The sequence below is a fragment of the Rhinatrema bivittatum genome, chromosome 9, assembly GCF_901001135.1.
Source record: "Rhinatrema bivittatum chromosome 9, aRhiBiv1.1, whole genome shotgun sequence".
Taxonomy (NCBI): Eukaryota; Metazoa; Chordata; class Amphibia; order Gymnophiona; family Rhinatrematidae; genus Rhinatrema; species Rhinatrema bivittatum.
The window spans coordinates 227,759,760-227,785,013 of record NC_042623.1 but is presented as its reverse complement, the minus strand read 5'-3'; the positions used below and the strand labels follow the sequence as shown (position 1 = coordinate 227,785,013).

Sequence of the window (25,254 nt, the reverse complement as noted above, 5' to 3'; positions counted from 1 at the left end):
GCAAAATCATTCCAAGTATTTTCGTTTAAAACATTTTAATGATCTCAGGAGCAGGAATTTCCCTGCATTCATTTGCAAAAGCAAACCATACTGTAGCAAGGAAATACTGGTTTCGCTGGTTATTTTTCATCATGTATTTGGAAATTACACTGTTGATTTTTTCAATGGAGTAAAAACTAATTTTGTTTGCATTTTAACTACAGGTTGCAGCAAGGTGGAATCATGCCATTTAGTCCCAGGTGACATCCTTGTTTTGCTAGGAAACACTCTCTTACCCTGTGACGCTGTTCTTCTCAGTGGAGGCTGCATAGTCAATGAAAGTATGCTGACAGGTGTGTTCTCTCTTTGCCCACTTCTCTTCCAGTCATGGTGATTTTTATAAATGTATCAAACTGAATCCTTGTAACCAATAATAAGTCTATTCTCACAGCTTTAAACAAACCAGTATTTAACTGTTCTGAATACAGATTAAAGAGTTACTTTTGTGCTCAAGATTCAAGGGGTGTTCTAATTCAGTCAGGCTGAAACTACATGGCCAGCAGAGCAATTAATTTTAGACCCAATTGGACCCAGAGCCGGCTTATGTTGAAACAGGCTCCCCATTGTTGCTGGAAACCTCCATTTTGTGTTCCCTTGTAGAACAGTGATGTCATCTCATGTTGGGACAGGAGGGACACAGTGACATCATTCACTGATTTACCACTGATGGCACAAAAGTAGATATTCCCAACAGCATGGAATCTTTTCCACACTGAAACTATGCAGATATTTTCACCTGATTGAACATTAAGGGGTAATATTAAAGCAGTCCGCTTAGCGCACATAAAGTCTGCTTTGAAAATTAGCGGGTATATGTGGAACCCTGCACATCGTAAATGCACACACTTACACCTGCTTGGGAGCAGGCATAAATGTACGCATTTAGTGTAAACTTACGAGGATCCCCTACCCCAGTCCGTCCCCCCCGTCCCCCCCGAGATGCCTCTTTCATGCGTAAAAGTACTCATAATCGCTTTGATGTTTAATTTTATTTGCACAATCCTCATGAATGCATTTGAAAATCAAGCCCTGAGTTGCCATGAGTTTTAAACACGAAAGGGCTCTCTGATCAGTTTTATGTTTTAAACCGATTTGATTTGATATTTGTATCAAGAATGTCGGTATATAAAAATGCTAAATAAATAAATAAATAAATGTTTAGAACTCAATAGCAGATGAATGTAGACTTTATGCAATAAAATAAAGCAAGGATAGCAAAGATATAAATGCAAGATTGAACAGTTTTGTGACGCACAATGACTTCTTTCAGGTGAGAGCATTCCAGTAACGAAGACCCCATTACCCTGTGAAGATAGTTCCATGCCCTGGAAAAAACACAGCGCGGAGGACTTCAGAAGACACGTCCTGTTCTGCGGAACTGAGGTCATCCAGACCAAGCCATCTGGTCATAGCCCAGTGAAAGCTATTGTATTGCAAACAGGTTAGGTCAAGTTCTTTGTAATTTTTATTTTTTTTTGGTTTAATGCTGATGTAAAGATTCACTAGAGCAGTCAATGGGTTCCTTCCTTGTTCATTGGAATAATCTTGGCCAGTCGTATCTCAGTGCTCATTCTACAGTTTTCTGAGATTTATTAAGCAGACACACAGATAATGTATCTGCTTGTTTATTTTGTCATTTAGGTTTCAACACTGCAAAAGGTGATCTGGTGAGGTCTATCCTCTACCCCAAACCCATGAATTTCAGGCTCTACAGAGATGCCCTGAGGTTTCTCATGTGTCTTATAGGCGCTGCTGCGATTGGAATGATCTACGCCGTATGCGTGTTTTCAATTTCCGGGGTATGTGGCCAATTTATTGTATATGAAAATAGAGTCTGTTAGAGCAACCTTCTAAAGAATTTTATAGGGTTTTTGGCTTCTTTTGCCAATGTGACAGCATAATTTTCAGTTCCTCCTATTTTTTCAAAGCGCCACATGGCCTGTCATCCTTTGAAACATTCCTAAACCATAGCAATGGTAAAATATCAGAATTACTAAACCAAGCCTAGAACATAGTGGAATTCCTTGTCACTCCCACATCTCCCGGGAATTGTACCATTGAAAAGTCCTTAGCTATATTTAATTTTTATTCCGCCTTGATCTTCCAAGTCTTTCAGAGGCAAAGCTCTTTCTTGTATGAAAACATCATAATCACCTTCCTTCTGTCCATCTCATACAGCTTCTGAATGCTAAAGTGAAGGAGGCTGTGGTTGAGAAACCTTATGAAGGCAGCTTGATAAAGAGAGAGGCGCTCAGTAACTTTTAATGTATATTTAAGGAGGCCACAGTGCAGTAACTAATAAGTAAAACCCAGGGATTGGCCACTACCGTAATCATGTTATGTCTGTGTTCAGTATAAATTCTCTTTTGGTTTATTACTCAGAATGAAGCTGCATTAGAAAGCAAAAGTAGCAAATGACCAGTGAAAATAACATCACACGACAATAAACAATGATAATGTGATGTACTAGATATAAGTACAGCCTAAGTCAAAGAATATTGTCTAATAGATCAGTGAGATTCTATAAATAAAGTGCCATAATCCCTTTGTTTTTCATAAATTGGTATGCACACATAACACTGGCAATCAGCCAGATCTGTGAAAAGCAGAGCTGGTTTTAACAGAATGATTTGGAACTGAGCCACACTTTTGTATTTATGGCTTCTGGGAAGAAGGCCTCAAAAGCTCTGTATTGGAAAACAAATATTGCTTACATGCTTTCTAGAAACTGGAAAAGCCTGGCCTGTCAAGATGTGCATGATATAGGTTCATGAATGTCTTATTGCTTTATGAAGATATTTAGTTTGAGAGCAGGTAATAACAGAAGCATCATTAGATTTTTGTACATCGGTAGGAAACCCACCGAGTTCAGGGCTGCGGAAATACTGCATACAGTAAATGGCAGTATTTAAAATATGATGGGGCTTGCTCTCTGTTTGTTAGGAATCTGCAGGCGAAGTGGTGAAAAAAGCACTGGATGTCATCACCATTGCAGTGCCCCCAGCTCTGCCAGCTGCTTTGACCATAGGGATTATTTATGCCCAAAAAAGGCTGGAGAAAAAGGCAATTTTTTGTATCAGCCCTCAGAGAATCAACATGTGTGGAATGTTAAATCTCATTTGCTTTGATAAAGTAAGTCTTTGTCTCGCTGCTTGTTTACATGGTGTGCACTGTCTATTGTCCTGTTTTATCTTTTATATGATGTTTTTGTTAGTTGTTTTGGAAACTTGTTGAGAAAGCGTGCAATAAAAGAACTGGTAAATGCCTTTGGCCTGCCACTTGTCATTCGAGGCCATTTTCAAATTGCCACACTGCAATCCTTGGAGCATGGCTGGATGCGTGTGGTTCCGGGTGCATCCCCATTCTTTGGATAATGATCTTCAACTGAAATTTTTCAATCCAACAATTAGATTGGTCCTCAGAAAAAAAAAATCAAATTGGCAAATTGGGATTATTTTTCTTTTGGACCAATGATTGTAATTAAAAATATCAATTCCCTGTACTTACCCGGATCAGTCCAGACACCTGGGTTGTGACTCCGCACCAGCAGATGGAGACAGAGCAAAACTTGACGGGCTCCCTACATACAGTAAGGTGCCACCCACAGCCCCTCAGTCTTTCTCTGTCTCCAGCAGATGGGGCAGGTCCACCCACACTCTCTGGGATCCCTGGGGTTTTTTGATAGTCAGTCAGGGATAATTTAAAAAAAAAAAAAAAAAAAAAAGAAAGGGACCTTAATTAAGATTATTAATTTCAATTTGTTTAAAAAAAAAAAAAAGAAGAAAGGAAAGAGAAGTCTCCCGTCGGTGGAGCCTCCCAGGGGGGTTGGGAAGGTCCTGAGGGGACCATCCCCTCCTGGTCAAGGCCGCTGCTGAGGGTCGAGGACCCGGCCGTGCCTGGCAGCAGCGTCGGGGGTGAAACCAGGGAGCCCGGTTCACTCACCCCCGCTGGAGCGGAAGACTTCAGGACCTAGGCCAGCGGCTAAGTAAAAAAAAAAAAAAGTTTTCGGGATTTTTTTTTTTTATTTTGACCGCGCCGTCTCTCTCTCTCTCTCTCTCGCTCTCGGACGGGGCGCTTCGCCGGGGGGGGGAATTGTTTTTTAAAGTTTTCTCTGCTCTGCGAGTTTGCCGCGCTGGCCGGGGATGCCGAAGGGGGCGGCTTGCCTCGCGCGCGGGTCTCCCGCGAAGGGGTTTGTTCGAATTGTCTCTCGGGGGGCGAGGGGTCGTCGGAGGTTGCCCGGGGGGGCCGATCTCGGGCGTCCGTTCGCCGCCGCGCACCGGGCCGGCAGAGGCCAGGGGTTTTGATCCGTTCCCGCTTAGTGCGGGAACAGAAGCCATTTTGAATTCTGTGAGGGAGGCCACGAGGAAAGCTATTCAAGATGGCAGCCAGCCACCCTCACTTTCGCCGCAACAGCGGGCCTCGGGGGGGGGAAGCCCCGGAGGGCCGGGCCTCAGAAAATCTTAGTGTGGATGAGTGTTCTTCGGGTTCTGAAGATTCCTTCTCCGTGGATTTTGCCCTGTTGCTCCGGAAATTAGCGAAGTATAAACGGTCCAAACAAAAGTCTGGGAAGGCTTCAAGGGGGAGGGAGGGACGCTCTCAGCCCCGGAAGAGGATGGCTCGGAGCCGGGACACGCCGGGCCCTTCTAGGGAGAAAAGGCCGTCGCGGGGTGAACCGGGGGACTCGGACACTGTTTCTACCTCCTCTTCGGGGGAGGAGCCGGCTTCAGGGACCACAGGAGGGCCCGAGGGGCCCGAGGAAGAGGGTCTAGCCCAGCCGGGAGCCGGCAAAGGACCGCAGGCGTCGGAAGGGGATGATCCCAAAGTCGTACGCCTGTTCCGGAGGGAGGAGCTGTCTCCCCTCATCCCGGCTATCCTCGACGAGCTCGGGGTGGAAGCCCCACCGGTGGAGTCCCGCCAAGGGGCCAATATGGATCCGGTGTTATTAGGCCTGGCCGGCCCTCCAATGGCTTTCCCGTTTCACTTTTCTGCTTCCGATATCCTGTTTCGGGAATGGGATACCCCGGAATTGGGTCTGAAGGTGAGTAAGGCCATGGACAAGTTGTATCCTCTTCCAGAGGACGTCTTGGAGCTGCTGCGCTTCCCACGGGTGGACGCGGCGGTATCGGCAGTGACGAAGAGGTCCACCATTCCAGTTACGGGCGCTATGGCGCTCAGGGATATTCAAGATCGGAAACTGGAGGTGCAACTTAAGGTTTTCGAGGTGTCCGCCCTGGGAGTTAGAGCGGCCATATGCAGTAATTTTGCGCTGCGAGCGGGGCTCCGCTGGGCCCAAAATCTCCAAGCGAATGCAGGTCTCTCCGAAGGGGAGGCATCGCAGGCGGATCACTTGGAAGTGGTGATAGCTTACAGCGCAGATGCTATGTATGATTTGCTGAGGACTTCGGCCAGGGTTTATGGTGTCGGCAGTCTCTGCTCGCCGTCTCCTCTGGCTCCGTAACTGGGCTGCGGATGGTACGTCTAAGGCTCACTTGGGCTCTTTGCCTTTTAAGGGGAAGCTACTGTTTGGTAAGCAGTTGGACGATCTGATGCAGTTCCTGAGCGAGAACAAGGCCTTTAAGTTGCCGGAGGACAGGCCCAGACCTCGGTCCACCTTTTCATCTCGAAACCGTTTTCGGGCTAACCGGCGCCAGAGGCCGCAGAGATCGGCTGGGGAGGGACAGGCCTACCGATCGGGCCCTGCCAGATCCTCCTCATGGTCTCAGTCCTTTCGAGGGAAGAAGTTCAACAGAACAGGTGGGCCCTCGTCGGGATCGGGCTCCAAGTCGGCCCAATGAAACGAGAATGGTTCATTCCTCGCTGCAGCCTCCAGAAGCCGTACCAAGCGTGGGGGCGAGGCTCGCGTGGTTTTACGAGGAATGGACCAAGATAACTTCAGACCAGTGGGTCCTCGGCGTGATAAGATGCGGTTACGTGTTAGATTTTGCTCGTCTACCGGTGGACAAGTTCCTCGTATCTCCCTGCAAGGCGATCGTCAAGCGAGACGCTGTAAGGGCGACCCTTCGGCGCCTGGAAGATCTAGGCGCCATTACTCCCGTTCCATCGAGACAACGGGACATGGGAAGGTACTCCATTTACTTCGTGGTCCCAAAGAAAGATGGCGCATTCCATCCAATTCTCGACCTAAAAGGAGTCAACAGGTGTCTTCGCGTGCCGCGGTTCAAGATGGAGACGATCTGCTCGGTGGTGGCCGCGGTTCGTCCGGGCGAGTTCCTTGCGTCACTGGATCTGACAGAAGCGTATCTTCACATCGGGATTCAGCCGGCCATATCACAGATAGTGTCTGCCTAGGTTTTGCATCCTAGGCAGACACTATCAGTTCAGGGCTCTTCCCTTCGGCCTCGCCACGGCTCCACGCACCTTTACCAAGGTTATGGTGGTGGTGGCTGCCCAGCTCCGGAGGGAAGGGCTCCTTGTACACCCTTACCTAGACGATTGGCTCATTCGGGCAAAATCCGAGGCCGAATGCCGGCAAGCTATTGCCAGGGTCCTGCAGCTCTTGCGATCTCTCGGCTGGGTGGTCAACCTATCCAAGAGTCATCTACAGCCTACACAGAGATTGGAATACCTGGGGGCCCTGTTCGACACCAAGAGGGCCAGAGTGTCTCTGACTCGGGAGAGAGTGGTCAAGCTCCAGAGGCAGGTGAGGCGTCTATTGTCCATGCGGTGCCCGCTGGTATGCGATTACCTGATGGTTTTGGGTTCCATGGCATCGAGGCTCGCCTTGGTCCCCTGGGCTTTCGCTCATCTGCGTCCGTTACAATCAGCGTTACTTTCCCGCTGGAAGCCGGCATCGGAGGAGTTTCATCGGCCGCTGCCCCTCACAGTCCGTGCCAGCCTGCAGTGGTGGCTCTTCACCGACCATCTGACGTACGGTGTTTCTCTGCTCATGCCCACTTGGACGGTGGTTACGACGGACGCCAGTCTCTCTGGTTGGGGAGCGGTCTGTGGGGGACGCTCGGTGCAAGGTCAGTGGTCGATTCAGCAGTCGCTGTGGTCCATCAACCGGTTAGAGACCAGGGCGGTAGAGTTGGCGTTACGAGCCTTTCTCCCGTGGATACAGGGCCGGGCGGTCCGGGTGCTGTCAGACAACGCAACCACGGTTGCCTATAACAATTGCCAGGGAGGAACAAGGAGCCAGCAAGTGGCGGAGGAGGCGAGTCAGTTGATGGGCTGGGCGGAGCAACACCTCAGCAGCATAGCGGCGTCTCACATCGCCGGAGTAGACAACATCCAAGCGGACTTCCTCAGCCGACATCGGCTGGATCCAGGAGAATGGGAGCTACCGGAGGTAGCTTATCGTCTCATCTGTGCCAGGTGGGGACAGCCACACCTGGATCTGATGGCCACCGCTCAAAACTCAAAGACTCCGCGGTTCTTCAGCCATTGGAGGGAACAGGGCGCAGAAGGAGTAGATGCACTAGTGCTTCCCTGGCCCACGGACGTGTTGCTATATGTATTTCCTCCGTGGCCTCTGATAGGCAAGGTGCTACGGCGAATCGAATTACATCCGGCGGAGGTGATCTTGGTTGCGCCGGAATGGCCAAGGCGCCCGTGGTTCGCGGACCTCATTCAGCTGGCGGCAGAGCCTCCGCTTCAGTTTCACGGAGACGCGATCGTCCTTCGTCAGGGACCCGTCTGTTTGGAGGATGCGGATCACTTTTGTCTCGCGGCTTGGCTTTTGAAAGGGCGCGCTTGATGACTAAGGGGTACTCTGAGACAGTAATCGCTACTTTGTTGAGAGCTAGAAAGCAGTCTACGTCCTTAACCTATATGCGGGTTTGGACAGTTTTCAAGGACTGGTGTAGTTCTCACGAAGTAAACCCTATACGGCCAGCTGTGCCTGAGGTCCTCGCTTTCCTCCAAGAGGGTCTTTCGAAGGGACTGTCCTGGAGTACCCTAAAGGTACAGATAGCTGCACTTGGTTGCCTTAGGGGTAAGGTCCAAGGAGTGTCCTTGGCTTGCCATCCAGATGTGAAGCGTTTTCTTTGTGGGGCTAAACATTTACGCCCACCGGTACGGAATCCTTGCCCATCCTGGAATTTAAACTGCGTGCTGTCAGCTCTTTGTGGAGCCCCGTTTGAACCAATCAAGTGAGCGACACTGAAGGATCTTACTTTGAAGACGGTTTTTCTGGTCGCAATTACGTCCGCTCGTCGGGTCTCGGAACTACAAGCTCTGTCCTGTAGAGAACCGTTTTTGCGATTTTCGGAGGCCGGAGTCTCCCTACGGACTGTTCCGTCCTTTTTGCCCAAAGTGGTGTCCTCTTTTCACTTGAATCAGTCTGTAGATCTCCCAGGTTTTTCGGCCATGGATCAGATGGACAAGGGGGCAAAAGAGTTAAGGAAACTCGATGTTCGCAGGATGCTCATTCGTTATTTGGAGGTTACGAATCCTTTCCGGGTTTCCGACCACCTGTTTGTTCTCTGCTCCGGGTCTCGCAGGGGGTCTGCGGCTTCGCGTGTCACAATTGCGCGTTGGCTCAAGGAGGCGATTGGTTCGGCGTATCTTCTGCAGGGCAAGTTGGCGCCTAAGGGGCTTCGAGCTCATTCGACTCGGGCGCAAGCCACGTCCTGGGCTGAGGTTTCTCAGGTGTCCACGCAGGAGATCTGTAGAGCGGCGACGTGGAAGTCATTGCATACTTTTACTAGGCATTACAGGCTTGATGTCCAGGCGGCTGAGTCTCAAGGGTTTGGAGCGAGTGTTCTCCGAGCGGGACTCTCTGCTTCCCATCCTCGGTAATTGGCTCTGGTACATCCCGAGGGTGGGAGCCTGGACTGATCCGTGGTACTACAGGAGCGAAAATTATCAGGTAAGAACTAATTTTCCTTTCCCTGTACGTACCCGGATCAGTCCAGACACCTGGGATGTACAGGGAAAGGAAAATTAGTTCTTACCTGATAATTTTCGTTCCTGTAGTACCACGGATTAGTCCAGGCTCCCGCCCGTCTGTTCTAGTTTTTAGTGCTGAAGAGAAGGAGAGTCCGCTTGTTTTTTCCATTAGATCATCGTTTATTCAGGTTGTGAATAATACATTATTCTAATTTGAGACAAGGCCGTTTGCTTCTGGTTCTGACTGTTCTGTTCCAGCCAGGGGTGTGTTTTTGTGAATTGGCCTACGTTAAAGAGTTCATAGTTAGTTAGTTGGGCATTGATTGCTTTGACATTACGTTCGACTGAGGGGCTGTGGGTGGCACCTTACTGTATGTAGGGAGCCCGTCAAGTTTTGCTCTGTCTCCATCTGCTGGTGCGGAGTCACAACCCAGGTGTCTGGACTAATCCATGGTACTACAGGAACGAAAATTATCAGGTAAGAACTAATTTTCCTTTGACAACCGGGATCCAAGAACTGCTCTTCCTCTCTTCCCATCCCCACCAAACAAAAATCCTAACCAAGGCTATTTCCCCAATATTGCTTGTAATTATATCATTGTGCCCTAATAAACAAATAACCCATGTTGGCAGGCATTACAGCAAGTCATCTGGTTAAGTAGCAGCTGTGGCTACGATGGATGAGGTGTTGTGACTTCGGCTTTTCATTTTGTGCTTTCCTCTTGTCTCGACATTTATTGTACTTGATATAATGTCATTTGTTAATGCAGCAAACCATTCTGAAAGGTGTAACACCAATGTTGTTGATGTTATAGCACCGTGTTTTTATAAGAAAGGTATCCAGGCCTAGCCTACTAACTACCATCCCAATCCGATATGCTTCCCTCTTTCAATACAGAGCCTATATATATATATATATATATATATATAGGAGTACGTTTTCAGCTGAGCACTTACTTGGCAATGTACACAAGTACTTTTCTAACACAAGGCTCCCACATACATTGCATCTGAATATCTGCTTGTTGTGCGACTAAAACTGTATAAAACAATTAGTGGCATGCCTGCTATGTGTGGACATTTGTGAAATAAATAATAAATAGAATCCTCTACAAACTATTAACCATCATCCACAAAGCCATTCACCACAACACACCACTGGACCTCAGAATTCCTCTTCAACTTCACACCTCTTCCCGTCCGCTAAGATTAGCACAGAGAGGTACGCTGAAGGCACCTCCTATTAAAACATCCTTAAGAAAAAGATCACCCTCCACCGCGGGCCCCAAGCAATGGAATTCTCTCCCACCTGAGCTCAGGCTGGAACTTTGCACAATCACGTTCAAAAAAAGACTCAAGACTTTGTTATTCAGCAAAGCTTTCCCATAATTTCAAGCTGCTTTACAGCTTCCACAAACTGTCCCTACACAGGGCCCACTCTCATGTTTATTCAACCTTATTATCTTCTCCTTCTCCTCCTCCTTTAGTCAACTTCCCCTTTGGATTGAATCCCCTCAAGGCCACCTCTCTCTACCTGCACACTTTGTTTCTTTCCTAGTTATGTTTATTCCAAGTTATTCTCCTCGTTCTTTGTAAGACATATTATTGTCATTATTTATTGCCTGTTAGAATGTAAACCGGAGTGATAAGTAACTCTGTTACCTGAACCTCGGTATAAAAAAGTTATAAATAAATAAATATAAAAGTATGCATGTAGTTTCCAAAAATGCTACCCTCTGTCCTGGAACACATCTTTTTTTTTAATGTGGCTGCAAGTATGAAAGTCCATTAATGAGGATTCAGGCAATCTACCTGCATCACTCCCTGTTGAACATGCGTAGATCCTGACAAAGCACTTGATATGTTAAGGATTTTCTCCCATTCTGTGCCTTTTGGAAAAAAAAGCTCAGTCAGTCACTCTACTCCATATTGCTTAGGCATTCCTTGTATTTGTTACAAATTAAGTGTGATTCACTTCTGTGGTCTAACCTAGACAGGTACCTTAACAGAAGATGGCTTGGATCTGTGGGGGATTGTCCCATCTGAAAAAACCTGGTATGTGTCTTTGATTCAGATTCTGGAGGGGGGGGGGGGGGTTGGCAAGGAATATTTATGTTCTTGATAACATTGTCTGGCATATTCAGGAACAGAGACTTTCTCTAATATCTTTCACCACAGAGGTTACTTTTGATGCATTCTAACAGAACATTTATTCTAAATCAGTTTCCAGCAGGTTCATAAGTTTTCCTCTGACAATGCCTTGCCCTTTGGGCCACTGCTGGGAGCTATGACTAGTTGTCACTCACTGATTGTCCTTGATGGGAAAATCCAAGGAGATCCATTGGACCTGAAAATGTTTGAAGGAACAGACTGGGTAATTCAGTTCATTATAATATGTAATGGAAAACCTATTTTTAAAGTTCTTTTTCCTGCCCACAATAAATGAACATCATGCATTCTCTGAGCCTCAAAAATACCTGTGTTGGAAGAAAGTTGCATTTCATAAAGCCTGATATTGTATGAAGCCATCATTGTACTGTCAGCTTAAACCTAGTCAGGAGAACTTATTGGGTTTCTATGGGGAGGAGGGGTAAGGAGCGTTACGAAAAATCAAGCTATGGACGCAAGAATTTGTTATAAAAAATAAACTTCAATTACAATTTCTTGATTGTGCCATTAGGAAACATTATCAGTCTGATTTTCATTCAGCATAGAAGATGGCAAATCTGGGTAATTAGTTTTAGAGCTAACGCATCCCCTTTTCCACATCATTGGATGTCTTCATACCTGAAGCTTTCAATCTGATATCTACTTGCTGTAGAACATGTGCAGTGGTGAGGGGTTAGCGATGTAGTTCATAGTACCGCTCTGGGTAATCCAAATGCACCTTCTAAAATACAGTTTGAGCAAGTGGTTAGTTGTTTTCAGATTAAGAAGAATAATGACTGTGCCTGAAATCCAGAGAGCCTTTGTGGAAATGGTGTTGAACAACCTTGGAACAACATGTGTGCAAAAAAAACCAAATTTACAGCCAGGTTTATTTTTGGTATGCCAGTTTCTCCCGATTACTATCCGCTCCCTGCCCCAGTGACCTTTCCAGTGAGAAGAATGGCTCCTCTCCGTAAGGATTCCAAGAAAATACTATAGTACAGTGATGCATTCATCTTGGGCGTATCTGTGCTTTTAAGATTCTCCACTCTCTGTGTTCCTTTTTTAAAACAGGAAATAGATTTTGTTAGCAGTGAGGAGAACGATGAAGTAACAACAACGCAGGCTATGATTGTTAAACCTGGACCAAATTCCAGCAAGGTAAATTCTACTATCAATAAACCAAACTTTACGTTTCAACTTTTATCTCAGATATGATGGTTGTTTAAAAAATGATGGGCTTTTATGGTTCAGCATGGGGAAGACAATTTCTAAAGAGGCTGACGAGGTTGAAACGCTATTTTATCTGCAGAAATCACTTTGAAAATGATCCTGATCAGCCGTCTGATAACTGCCCTTCCTCAACAACTCTCAGTACACGCAAGTGCAGTTCCACAACATGCGTGCTTTTGGCCGCACTGGGAGGAGGTATTCCCAGAGAGAGCCTGTTGAGAATGGGGGTGGAAATTCATGCACAGAGTTTGCATTTTCAAAACTACATGTTATTTTCAATTAAAAAAAAAAAATGTAGCCGCAGAAACAGCAGGTACGAAGTTTGTCCCAGTGCAGACAGGTTTGAATATCTTTCCCCAAAGACAACTTAGACATCAATTGGATAACATTTTAGGAGAAAGCAACAGGCAAAATGACTGCTGTATGGACCCAGAATGGGGTGCTATTTTTCCTATAATGGCAGCATAGCCTTCAAAGAAAGATGCTTAGGGCTTGAGTTGGACTTGGTCCTAGTCCTCTGGAAATGAAAAGCTGGTACCAAAAAAACCTCATAAGTGACTGAGCTCATCGAAGCACAGCCCTAAAAGAAGTACTGCTGAGACCACATCTGAAGTAATTTACATTATACACTACAGCACCTGAGTGCAATCCACTTTGACGTGGCTAACCAGTCATGAAAGGCAAAGTGCACATCAAAAAATGAAATTATAAAGACAGCATTGCTTTTTTTTTTTTTTTTCACTCCTCCCGCATCCTCTCCCCAGGTTCCTGCAGAAGGCATTGCTATATTACACCAGTTTCCCTTTTCTTCAGCCCTGCAGCGCATGTCTGTGATTGCTCAGGTGATTGGAGAGGATCACCTTACCGTTTATATGAAGGGAGCTCCAGAGATGGTGACCAGTTTTTGCCGACCAGATACAGGTAGTTCATTCAGATATGCTTTGTATGGCACGTAACACCTTACAGGCTTCAAAAGAGGAGAGAAAATAAAGCATTCTCCAGACTGATGGTTTCACTCTTGACTTGATCAGTCAGAGGCATGCCAGCAATTCAGTGAAATGTTAATGATTTTGCCTCTTCAGGTCCTATCAGGGACCATTACGGCACATATAGGGGGTAATTTTGTTAACAGCCCATGTCAATTTTCAATCAAATATCCACCTATGTTACACAAGGGAAATTATGTGCATACTTTCCTTTGAAAATTAGCCCACCAAAACTACCCACAAAAATATATGCACGTACTTTTGAAAGTGTAAAAGTGCTAACCCCCCCTCCCCAACTCCACACCCAGGAGCATCTCTGCTCACTGTGGGTAAAATTATGTGTATACAGGCTTTCCACACCTAAATTTACTTGCATATTGAACAGGCAATTTTAATACAAGTCTTTTCTGTGGGAGAAGCACTGTTTTTTACCTGTAGAAATGCCTTTGAAAATAATCCTCACACTAGATATACATGCCTCAGTGGTCTGTGAGGAAACCAGCGCTGCGACCTGAAGATCCAGGGGAACTTAGCAGGCCAAGCATCAGTATTTGGAGTGATAGGGAGATTCGCAACCTGGAGATTTAATACTTGTATTAAATTCACTAACATGGAAGACTAATTTCGGTGATAAAATAGGATCTCTCATTACTGTGTGTCAGACTGCAGTGCTTAACACGTCTATAGCCAAGCAGCTAACATTAATTTTTTGATCATTTTATTTCTACACTGGGAGGCCAACTTTCAAATCTATCCATGGCAAAAGCTGCACAGTTTGTAAAAAAAACAAAAACCAAAAAACCCAGCATATTTCTGCTCTAAAAGTACATGCACATGTTTCAGTATATGTGTAATTTCCAATGTTAAAAATGCATATTTTCATTTTATAAATATGCACATATATTTCATACGCAAAATAATCGTAACAATGTGGAGGCAGATAGTTTACAAAGTATGTATGTATACCGTTTTGAATATACTTGCGCGCAAACTTGGAATCAACTGTTCACTGATACCTTTGCCAGTTCATCTAAAACATCCTGAACCCCCAAAACTGCAGATAACAGACAAGTCCGTTTCACCTGCATAAGTCAATTAGCAGGTGTGAAAGTGAACAAATAAGTTCAGTAATATATATGTCTTAAATAGCAATTTCTATGCCCCACCCTGGAATGTTTCTAGAAACCCTTCTTTTTTCCCTGGTAAAATGTATTCATGAAACTGAAAATACATGTATACCTTCAATGTTTATAAAATAGATTTATACGCACGTGCATCCTACATACGAGTCTATATGCTGCTTTTACATGCGGAACCCATTTGAAAATTCAGCTTTAAAAATTACATGAGATGCCAATCTTATTCTACTGAGGATGTTACAATGACATGCAGTTTTTGAGTGTCAAGCATCCTTTAAGTCTTCTAACCATAAATTGTGTATTTATTTTTGTGTAGTCCCATTCAACTTTTCAAATGAGCTTCAGCTTTACACTCGTCAAGGTTTCCGGGTCATTGGCTTTGCATATAAGTCTCTAGGAATAAAGACACATGCTGAAATAGTTCATTTGAAGAGGTAAGAAACAGTACTGTTCCAAGAATTCACTTATGTAAGTAACATTATGGGATGGTGTCTTTTAAAAAGCAAAGCAGCAACTACTATGCAGCACCCTGGAAGAAAGCATACACTCTGAGAGTGTAGAGAGATGTTTTTCTCTCTGCATTTTCTTGCTGCTCTTACTTTCTCATTTTATATTGCTGGATGTTTGATAGATTAAATCTGGGCTTCCAGTGTTCTCAGGTGTTTTTGTGTGTTTATATTTTTGTAAAAAAAAAGAAAAAAATTTAATGTGGACTACGTGATTGAAACCAAGAAGGTGTTTGAGCACACGTACGTGTCCAGGCAAATGACTTGCATGTAAATGTTGGGGGAAAGATAACTGAAGCCTCACTAATCAGTTACAAGCATCGCCTATAGTCCCCTGATGGTGCCAACGTGAATAATTTGTACATAGTGACTCCAAAGGTTCAAGCAGAGGTCAGGGAACAGAAGTGATTATAAAAAAATAAAATAAAGTGAGTAAAGGAATATACAAATAGTACAACAAAGTTAGGCTTACACTGGAGGCTGTCAGCTATAAGCTGTCCAGGATCATGGGTTGCAGCAGCCGCAGACCGATTACTTACTTATCTATTTTTCACATTTGTAACCCTGCACAATTCGAAGTACTTGGCGGGTAATCATTTACATGCATAATGAAATGCATAAAAAGATACTTAAATAAATAAAAATGAAACATCAAAGCAAATAAAAAGACATATGCAAACCACATAAAAAACAATACTGCAAGAGAAAAACCATTATTTAAATTTAACACGTCCCGCTAGTATAAGCCTGTTTAAAGTATAAAGCTTTTACTTGCTTCCTGAAGGTGGTATAGCATTGAATATTCCGAGCCTCATCTGGGTAGATTGTTCCATAATATAAGATTTGCTACAAAAAACATCAAAAGGAGGACCATCTAACAGGTTGCAGCCTACTGATTTCAAATTGGGCTGAGGCTTGTATATTTATTTATTTATTTATTTATTTAATTTATTTAGATTTATATTCCACTTTTTGCACTTTTTCAGCACTTCAAAGCGGATTACATTCAGGTACTGGAGGTATTTCTCTATCCCCAGAGGGCTTACAATCTAACAGGTCTATCCAGTAACGAGCGGTAGGAAGAGCTGCGTTAGTGCCCAGCGCACCCGCGGTTACCGCACGCACAGTGCAGCTCACCTACCGCTCGATCCTGTATGTAAATAGCTTGCAAATGCAAGCTGCGTCTAAGAAGCGTCCGTGAAGCGTTAGGCCCGCGCAACCCATTTTACTGGATAGAGCGCCTATAAAGTATCCTGGGTGCGCGGGCCTAACGCTTCACGGCCACGCTGGTATCTGTCATTTCAAATGTCATTTGAAATGACAGATACCAGGAAGTCGGGATTGCCAGTCCCCTCTCCCCTCCTCCCGAAGCAGGGCGCGAAAAGCAGCCTTGCTCCATGAGGAGGGAAGAAGGGACTGGCAGTGTAAAGCGACGAAGCGGCGAAGCAACTTACTTTTTGCACCCCCCTCCAGACATCGGACGACCTCTCCTGCCTCCAGCTGCTCGCGAAGATGGACGCCTGCACGTCCGCTGAAGACGTGACGTCACAACGTTTGGCGTCACGGCATGTGACGTCAAGTCTTCAGCGGCCGTGCAGGCGTCCATCTTCGCGAGCAGCTGGAGGCAGGAGAGGTCGTCCGATGTCCGAAGGGGGGTGCAAAAAGTAAGTCGCTTCGCCGCTTTACACTGCCAGTCCCTTCTTCCATCCTCCCGGAGCAAGGCTGCTTTTCGCACCATGCTTCGGGAGGAGGGGAGAGGGGACTGGCACGGGGGAAGCCAGGATATCCGGAGGGGAGCTGCAAAAGTAAGTCGCCAAGCGTAGGATTGCCGTCCTCTCCCCTCTCTCTCTTGCAATTTTTTTTTTCGCTTTTTTTTTTGCTTTGGGAGGAGGGGAGAGGACTGGGGTTGCCCCGGAGACCAGCATCCATGGACGCGGCCAGGGCAGGTGAGCGGGGGCTGGGGGAAAGCTTTCTGCCTACCCTTACCCCTGCCTCTAACGCAGGGGTAAGGGTAGGCGGTAAGTTAGCAGGTTATACGCGCGGCAAAACGGCAGGGTAAAATAGCGATAGTCGGGGCGCGGGTTACTGGATGCTAGGGAATACCTAATTCGCTCGTTTGCATGCAATATACATGCCACGTGTGGAAGGGGTTGCCCGGGGATTTTAGGACGCGGTAAGGGTAGGTTAAAGGGGGTTGTGGATCGCAGGAAGGGCTAACGCGGCCGGAAAGTGAGTAGAACGCGGGTTAGGAGCGGGGTAAACGCGGCCGCACTTTACTGGATAGACCTGTAAGTTTGTACCTGAGGCTGAAGAGGGAGCTAATACATGCTGTAGTGTCTTGCTGCTTAATGCATGATGAATTGGTGATATGATTCTGAATTGAATTTTCCATTATATGGGGAGCCAGTGCAAGGAATGTAGTGCTGATTATGGTCAGATAATTTAGTTCCCGCCAACAGCCTTACAGCAGCATTTTGTACTGCTTATAAGCATTTTAGCATATATGCAGATAGACCCACATAAAGTGAGTTGTAGTAATCTATTGATAGGTCTGGCTCATGTTATACCTCCAAGTTCCTTATTATAGATAAGCATTTTATCATCCAGTCTTCAAACTGGAAGGATTTATGAAGTCATCAGAAGGGAATCTACTTAATATCATTACATTTGTCTTCCCAATATTAAGGGCTAGTTTACGTGAAGGATAAGCGGGTATGTGAGCCCTTGATGCTGTGGCATAGTTGACACAGCCTTGAGGGTGAACCCCTGAGGTTTACGCCGGCAGCTGTTGAATGCGCCCTGTAGTGGGACAGTCTGGAGCTTCAATTTTACCAGCTGACTTCCCTGCAGGTTGAGCCCTTAGGCTATGGCAGCTGGCAGGACTTAGGCGAGTCCCTAGGGCGGTGAAGATAAAGGAAGTCCAAGAGAATACCGGTTCAGAGCAGGCAGCAGAATAACTGTTAGGATTTGTGGCTGTGGATAGCCTCACGAGCCGTGGCACTCACTCGCAATGCTGCCCAGTCTCAGCATGGCAGGAATGCCGACATATCCAGCCTACCACACCACCATGATGCTGTGACCTGGCCATACCTTAGATGCGCGTGACAGTACCCAATCTTAAAGGGTTCACGTTGGGAAAGTTCACATAGCGCCCTCTGATGACCTCAGCCAGCCCTTCCTGTATAAGGACTCTTCGGACAGCTCACCTTTGCTTCAGCTACAGGTCTTTTGCTTTGCAATGCATGTTGCCAATGTTCCTGAGTTCCTGCATCTTCAGCTTGTCTTCTCCAGCCTTATGTTGCCTCATCCAGCCTTGCGTTGCCTCTTCCAGCCTCATCCTTGACTTGTTAAGAACATAAGAACATAAGAAAATGCCATACTGGGTCAGACCAAGGGTCCATCAAGCCCAGCATCCTGTTTCCAACAGTGGCCAATCCAGGCCATAAGAACCTGGCAAGTACCCAAAAACTAAGTCTATTCCATGTAACCATTGCTAATGGCAGTGGCTATTCTCTAAGTGAACCTAATAGCAGGTAATGGACTTCTCCTCCAAGAACTTATCCAATCCTTTTTTAAACACAGCTATACTACCTGCACGAACCACATTCTCTGGCAACAAATTCCAGAGTTTAATTGTGCGTTGAGTAAAAAAGAACTTTCTCCGATTAGTTTTAAATGTGCCCCATGCTAACTTCATGGAGTGTCCCCTAGTCCTTCTACTATCCGAAAGAGTAAATAACCGATTCACATCCACCCGTTCTAGACCTCTCATGATTTTAAACACCTCTATCATATCCCCCCTCAGTCGTCTCTTCTCCAAGCTGAAAAGTCCTAATCTCTTTAGTCTTTCCTCATAGGGGAGTTGTTCCATTCCCCTTATCATTTTGGTAGCCCTTCTCTGTACCTTCTCCATCGCAATTATATCTTTTTTGAGATGCGGCGACCAGAATTGTACACAGTATTCAAGGTGCGGTCTCACCATGGAGCGATACAGAGGCATTATGACATTTTCCGTTTTATTCATCATTCCTTTTCTAATAATTCCCAACATTCTGTTTGCTTTTTTGACTGCCGCAGCACACTGAACCGACGATTTCAATGTGTTATCCACTATGACACCTAGATCTCTTTCTTGGGTTGTAGCACCTAATATGGAACCCAACATCGTGTAATTATAGCATGGGTTATTTTTCCCTATATGCATCACCTTGCACTTTTCCACATTAAATTTCATCTGCCATTTGGATGCCCAATTTTCCAGTCTCACAAGGTCTTCCTGCAATTTATCACAATCTGCTTGTGATTTAACTACTCTGCACAATTTTGTGTCATCTGCAAATTTGATTATCTCACTCGTCGTATTTCTTTCCAGATCATTTATAAATATATTGAACAGTAAGGGTCCCAATACAGATCACTGAGGCACTCCACTGTCCACTCCCTTCCACTGAGAAAATTGCCCATTTAATCCTACTCTCTGTTTCCTGTCTTTTAGCCAGTTTGCAATCCACGAAAGGACATCGCCACCTATCCCATGACTTTTTACTTTTCCTAGAAGCCTCTCATGAGGAACTTTGTCAAACGCCTTCTGAAAATCCAAGTATACTATATCTACCGGTTCACCTTTATCCACATGTTTATTATCTCCTTCAAAAAAGTGAAGCAGATTTGTGAGGCAAGTGAAGCAGATTTGTGAGGCAAGACTTGCCCTGGGTAAAGCCATGCTGACTTTGTTCCATTAAACCATGTCTTTCTATATGGTTCTACTCTCCTTGTCTTCTTCTTCCTTCATACAGCCTGCCTTGTCCAGATTCATTTTGTTTCTCTTGTCCAGTGTCTTCAGTATCTTCATCCATCCTTTGTCTGACTCTCCGGATCTTCTGCATGGACCTGACCACATTTGCCTGCTGCCTGGATCTGACCTTCTGCCTGGGCCTGACCTTGTCTGTTTACAGCCTGCGTAGACCTTGACCTGTCTCTGACTGCGTCTGCCTGCTGCTTGTCCTGACCCTGGTGTACTGTTGTGTAGAAAAAGATAGATTTAAGTTTTGGGGTCACCACTAGCAGAATTAAAAGTTTTACCAAGGGATCCTGCTTGGATGAAAACGCTTTTCTTATCTCCTTTTTCTACCCTTCTTGCCTTATAGACAAAACGTTTATTTCCTGGTGTGTAGCCAGATGGACTCAGAACGAATGGGTATAGTATCCGCGTGCTAGCAGTTGGAGACGGATCTGACGTCAGCACGGGTGTATATATACCCCCACAGGAAGTGTAGCAACTTAGTAATTTCCGTCTCCAAAGCAGTTTGGAGAGCCTGCACGCTCGCTGAGCGTGTTTTCCAAATCTACTTTCTGTTTTCTACTTTCTACTTTCTTTCAACTACAACTTCTACAACATCGAGCCCCGCACTCCTGCGGTGATACCCTAAGGTCCCTCCCCCAGTAGAGTTTCCCGGGGTGATTTCCGTGATCCCCCGGAGGGTTAAGTCCTCGGTCCGGTGGCCGAATCGCAGCAGGGACATAGCCCCCGGGGGAGGTTCGGGTGAGGCATACGAGGCGCCTCGGTCCCGGCGTGGACGAGGCAGTGGGTGCATATCCTCATACGCGGCGGTGAAGGTACTTGCCCTCTCCCCCCGCAGCCGGAGACCGCCCGGGTTCCAGCCAGGAAGCGCCGAGGATCAGGTAAGGTGTACATCTCTTACTTTTGGTCTCCGAGGAACAGAGGATCGGCGGCGTGGCGCGCCATGGAGGGCGCCATTTTGTGGGCCTTATTCAGGTATTGAGCGCCCGTAATAGGCTCAGCTCTATTCCTCCTTGTGCATATATTTCCTTCTTACTGAGAGCATATTGCATACCACTGAGCGTGTATTGCTAACCGCCTATTGCTGAGAGCATATTGAATGCCATTGAGCGTGTATTGCTAACCGCATATTGCTGAGTGCCTATTGAATACCTTTGAGCGTGTATTGCTAACCGCTTATTGCTGAGAGCCTATTGAATGCCATTGAGCGTGTATTGCTAACCACTATTGCTGAGAGCCTATTGAAAGCCATTGAGCGTGTATTGCTAACCGCTTATAGCTGAGAGCATATTGCATACAATTGAGCGGGTATTCATGAACGCCTATTGCTGAGAGCGTATTGCATATCATTTAGCGTTCTTAAGCGCCTGTTCTATTACGCGTTTATAGCTGCCGCATATTATTAAGCGCCTGTTGTATTAAGCGCATATTGCTGCTGCATATTATTATTGTGCGCCTGTGCTCTTAAGCGAATATTGTGGCCGCTTTTCATTCAGCGCATTCTTTTCAATGGAACAGAACGCCTCAGCGTCTTCAGCGGCGGCGCCGCCTGCATCTGGCATTAAAGCCCTCGGCCTCTGCTCTGCATGCCAGCTTCGAGCCACGCACAGTGAAGAGCCAGACTCCCTATGTGCCCAATGTGAGGAGGCCGTGGGACCCTCGGGCCAGGACCAGTCTCAGCCACGATTTGCTGACAGTTCCTCAGGGGCTACCCCGGATTTAGCGGGCAGTCTCGACCAATCGGGAATCCCGGGGGATCTTGTACCCCGGCGATTAGAGGCTGCTTCAATTTCCTGGGTGGATCTCTTTAAGGGGATTCATGCCTTTGTACAGATGCAAACGGCTTCCCGTCCAGGCCCTGCTGTTCCCACTGTTCCTGCGGTTTCTGCGGTTCCTGCGGTGGCTGCGACTGCGGCGGCTGCTGCGGTGGCGGCTCCTGCGGATCCTGTTCCTGGACTCTCACGCCCTTATCGTGAGCGGGACCTCCCGCCGCTGGACAGCCCAGATCAGTCAGACCAGGAGTTTTCACCGGACAAGTCCGAACTTCCCCCAGGGATTGAGCCATATAGAACCATGAGGCGGTTCTTCCCTAAGGAGGATCTCTCCGACCTGGTGTCTCAGTGTCTGGCGGAGTTGGATATTACAGGTCCTAGCGCTACGGTACCCTCTGCGCAGAACCCCCTGCTGGAAGGTCTTCGTCCTACAGCCCGCCATTTTCCATTCTTGCAAGCAGCACAACAACTGATAGATTTAGAATGGGCGGCACCAGCGGCTTCCTTCAAAGGGGGCCGGGCCCTGGCGGGCATGTACCCATTGGCATCGGTTATCCAGGACCTGCTGGCGTGCCCTCAGGTGGACACTTTGATTAGCGCTGTGGTCAAGCGCACTACCATTCCAGTTGAAGGGAGGACGGCCCTCAAGGAGCCTCATGACAGACGACTGGACGCCATTCTGAAACAGACCTTTGAGGTGGCAGCTCTCTCTTTGCGGATTGCAACCTGCTGCACAGTGGTGACGCGTGCCTGTTTGTCACAGGTCAGGAACAACGCTCCAGCAGCTGACATGGAGTCCGCTCTCTCGTTCCTCACGGATGCTGCATCAGATCTAGTCCGGACAACAGCCAAGGGGATCTCATCCTCCAAAGCCGCCAGGAGGCAGCTCTGGATCCGGAAATGGTCAGCTGATGTGCCTTCAAAGACACGCCTCACCAGATTGCCCTTTAAGGGCTCTTTCCTATTTGGCAGCGACCTTGATAAACTGGCCAGTACATGGGGCGCCTCTCCAGTGCCTAGACTGCCAGAAGATCGGTTCCGAAGGAGCCAGCGCGCCTTTCCAAGGCCCTCCAGGGGCAGGAGTTCACAGCGCTTCATTCCTTACAGGAGTCGCTATCAGGCGCCGCGTCCTCAGGCCAGGAATCAGTCCTTTCAGACCAAGCAGCGCAAGAGGGGAGCAGGCCCAGGTTCAGGTCCCGGCCGCGCCTCACAATGAAATTCCGCCGATTCATCTGGGGGACGAAGCCATAGGGGGCAGGTTAACCCTCTTCTACCCCAGATGGGTCGAGATTACGTCGGACCAGTGGGTCCTCGCCATCATCCGAGAGGGGTATTATCTAGACTTTCATCATCTCCCTCCGGACAAGTTTGTGGAATCTTCATGTCCCATACACAAGAAGGCGGCATTGGAAGCTACCTTGGTGAGGCTCCTGTCCTTGAAAGCCATCATCCCAGTACCTGCCTTGGAAGTGAATTCTGGACACTATTCCATTTATTTCATGGTACCCAAGAAAGGGGGCACCTTTCGGCCTGTACTGGACCTCAAGTCAGTCAATCGATACTTGCGGGTCCCGAGGTTTCGCATGGAAACTCTGTGCTCCGTCAAGACCGCAGTACAGCCAGGAGAATTCCTCATGGCATTGGACTTGTCTGAAGCCTACCTGCATATTCCGATCCATCCGGATCATCAGCGCTACCTTCGCTTCAAGGTTCTGGGTCACCACTTCCAATTCCGGGCTCTGCCCTTCGGATTGGCCACGTCACCGCGGACCTTCACCAAGGTGGTTGTCGTGGTAGCAGCGGCTCTCAGACGGGAAGGAATTCTGGTCCATCCCTACCTAGACGACTGGCTGATCAGGGCGAAATCACGAGAGGAGAGCCATCGGACAACCGACAGAGTGATCGCCCTTCTGGAAAGCTTGGGCTGGGTAATCAACCTCAGCAAGAGTTGCCTACAGCCTTCCCAGTCACTGGAATACCTGGCAGTACAGTTCGACACGCAGGAGGACACAGTCAGTCTCACTACCAAGAGAAGGTTGAAACTTCAGACGCGTATCCAGTACTTGATGGGAGCCAGTTGGCCCATAGCTTGGGATTATCTGCAGGTTCTAGGTCTCATGGCATCTACCCTAGAAGTGGTACCTTGGGCAAGGGCCCATATGAGACCTCTACAACACTTCCTGCTCTCTCGCTGGAGCCCTCGTCTACGGAACTATTCCACGCACCTACCTCTGCCTGCCAGAGTCCGGACACAGTTACGGTGGTGGCTGCAGTCCGACCACATGAGCAAGGGGTCAAGGATGTCCTCCCCCACGTGGACTCTGCTCACCACAGATGCCAGCCTGAGTGGCTGGGGAGCACACTGCGAAGGACTCACCGCACAAGGGCGGTGGCACGGAGAAGAGTCAGCGTGGAACATCAACCGTCTAGAGGCTCAAGCAGTCCGATTGGCATGCCTTCGATTTGCTCACAGACTGAAGAACAGAGCAGTCAGAGTGATGTCCGACAACGCCACCACGGTGGCATACATCAACCGTCAGGGCGGAACCAGAAGCCAACAAGTATCTCTGGAGATCGCCCCACTGATGACTTGGACAGAGGCGAATCTTCAGGACATCTCAGCCATCCACATTGCCGGGAAGGACAACACCACGGCAGACTTCCTCAGCAGAGAAAGTCTAAATCCGGGAGAGTGGCAGCTGTCACCCACAGCCTTCCAGATGATTGTAGATCACTGGGGGATTCCGGACATGGATTTACTGGCGGACAAGTCCAATGCTCAAGTACCCAGATACTTCAGCCGCAAGCGCGACCCATTCTCACACGGAATCGATGCCCTGGTTCAGCCATGGCCTCCAGGGACTCTGCTATACGCCTTTCCTCCATGGCCTCTGCTGGGCGCCATCATCCACAAGATTCAGAAACACCGGGGCCTAGTTCTTCTAGTGGCACCAGACTGGCCAAGAAGACCCTGGTAGGCGGACATGAGAAGACTACTGGCAGGGGAGCCCCTTTCCCTGCCTCCTCTCCGGGACCTTCTACGTCAAGGTCCCATCCTCCACGAGGATCCGGCTCAATTCTCTCTTACGGTCTGGCCATTGAGAGGGCTAGACTGAAGAAAAGAGGTTACTCGGAGCCCGTGATAGATACACTCCTCCGAGCTCGCAAGTTTTCCACATCCCTCACCTATGTAAGGATCTGGAGAGTATTTGAAGCATGGTGCGATGCTCATGGCACCAATCCACATGTGACCACAATTCCTATTGTTCTGGATTTCCTGCAGGATGGGCTTCAGAAGGGTCTCTCCCTCAGCTCCATCAAAGTGCAGGTGGCTGCACTGTCTTGCTATGGTCCCAGGAGGGATGGCAAGACCATTGCCAAACACCCAGATGTTTCTCGCTTACTGAAAGGAGTCAAGCACATTCATCCGCCATTGAAGTGGCCAGTGCCTTTGTGGAACCTCAACCTTGTTTTGGATTTCCTCGCGGGATCCACCTTCAGACCCCTCCGGGGCCTGTCTCTTCGTTCTCTAACCTTGAAGATGGTGTTCCTATTGGCGGTGTGTTCAGCACGCCGCGTCTCAGAGCTACAAGCACTGTCCTGCCGGGATCCCTTTCTGAGAATCACTCCAGAGGCTATCCATCTTCGCACGGTTCCCTCCTTTCACCTTAACCAAGCTATATCCTTGCCTACCACGGCGAGTTTGAAGAAATCTGAAGAAGGGCGTTTATTACGCCATCTCGACATTGGCAGATTGCTGCCCAGATATCTGGAAGTGAC

At 47.5% G+C, this 25,254-nt stretch overlaps 1 protein-coding gene across 1 annotated transcript in view; it reads left to right on the top strand.

Moving 5' to 3' along the window:
* LOC115099257 (probable cation-transporting ATPase 13A4) overlaps positions 1 to 25,254 on the top strand; it is a 257,489-nt gene that overhangs the window by 65,036 nt on the left and 167,199 nt on the right. Inside the window, exons 9-17 of the mRNA XM_029616766.1 lie at positions 204 to 332; positions 1,310 to 1,480; positions 1,681 to 1,838; positions 2,983 to 3,171; positions 10,883 to 10,944; positions 11,113 to 11,263; positions 12,112 to 12,198; positions 13,035 to 13,191; positions 14,712 to 14,829. Of these exons, the coding sequence (XP_029472626.1) occupies positions 204 to 332; positions 1,310 to 1,480; positions 1,681 to 1,838; positions 2,983 to 3,171; positions 10,883 to 10,944; positions 11,113 to 11,263; positions 12,112 to 12,198; positions 13,035 to 13,191; positions 14,712 to 14,829 (1,222 nt within the window). The remainder of the gene's footprint in view (positions 1 to 203; positions 333 to 1,309; positions 1,481 to 1,680; positions 1,839 to 2,982; positions 3,172 to 10,882; positions 10,945 to 11,112; positions 11,264 to 12,111; positions 12,199 to 13,034; positions 13,192 to 14,711; positions 14,830 to 25,254) is intronic.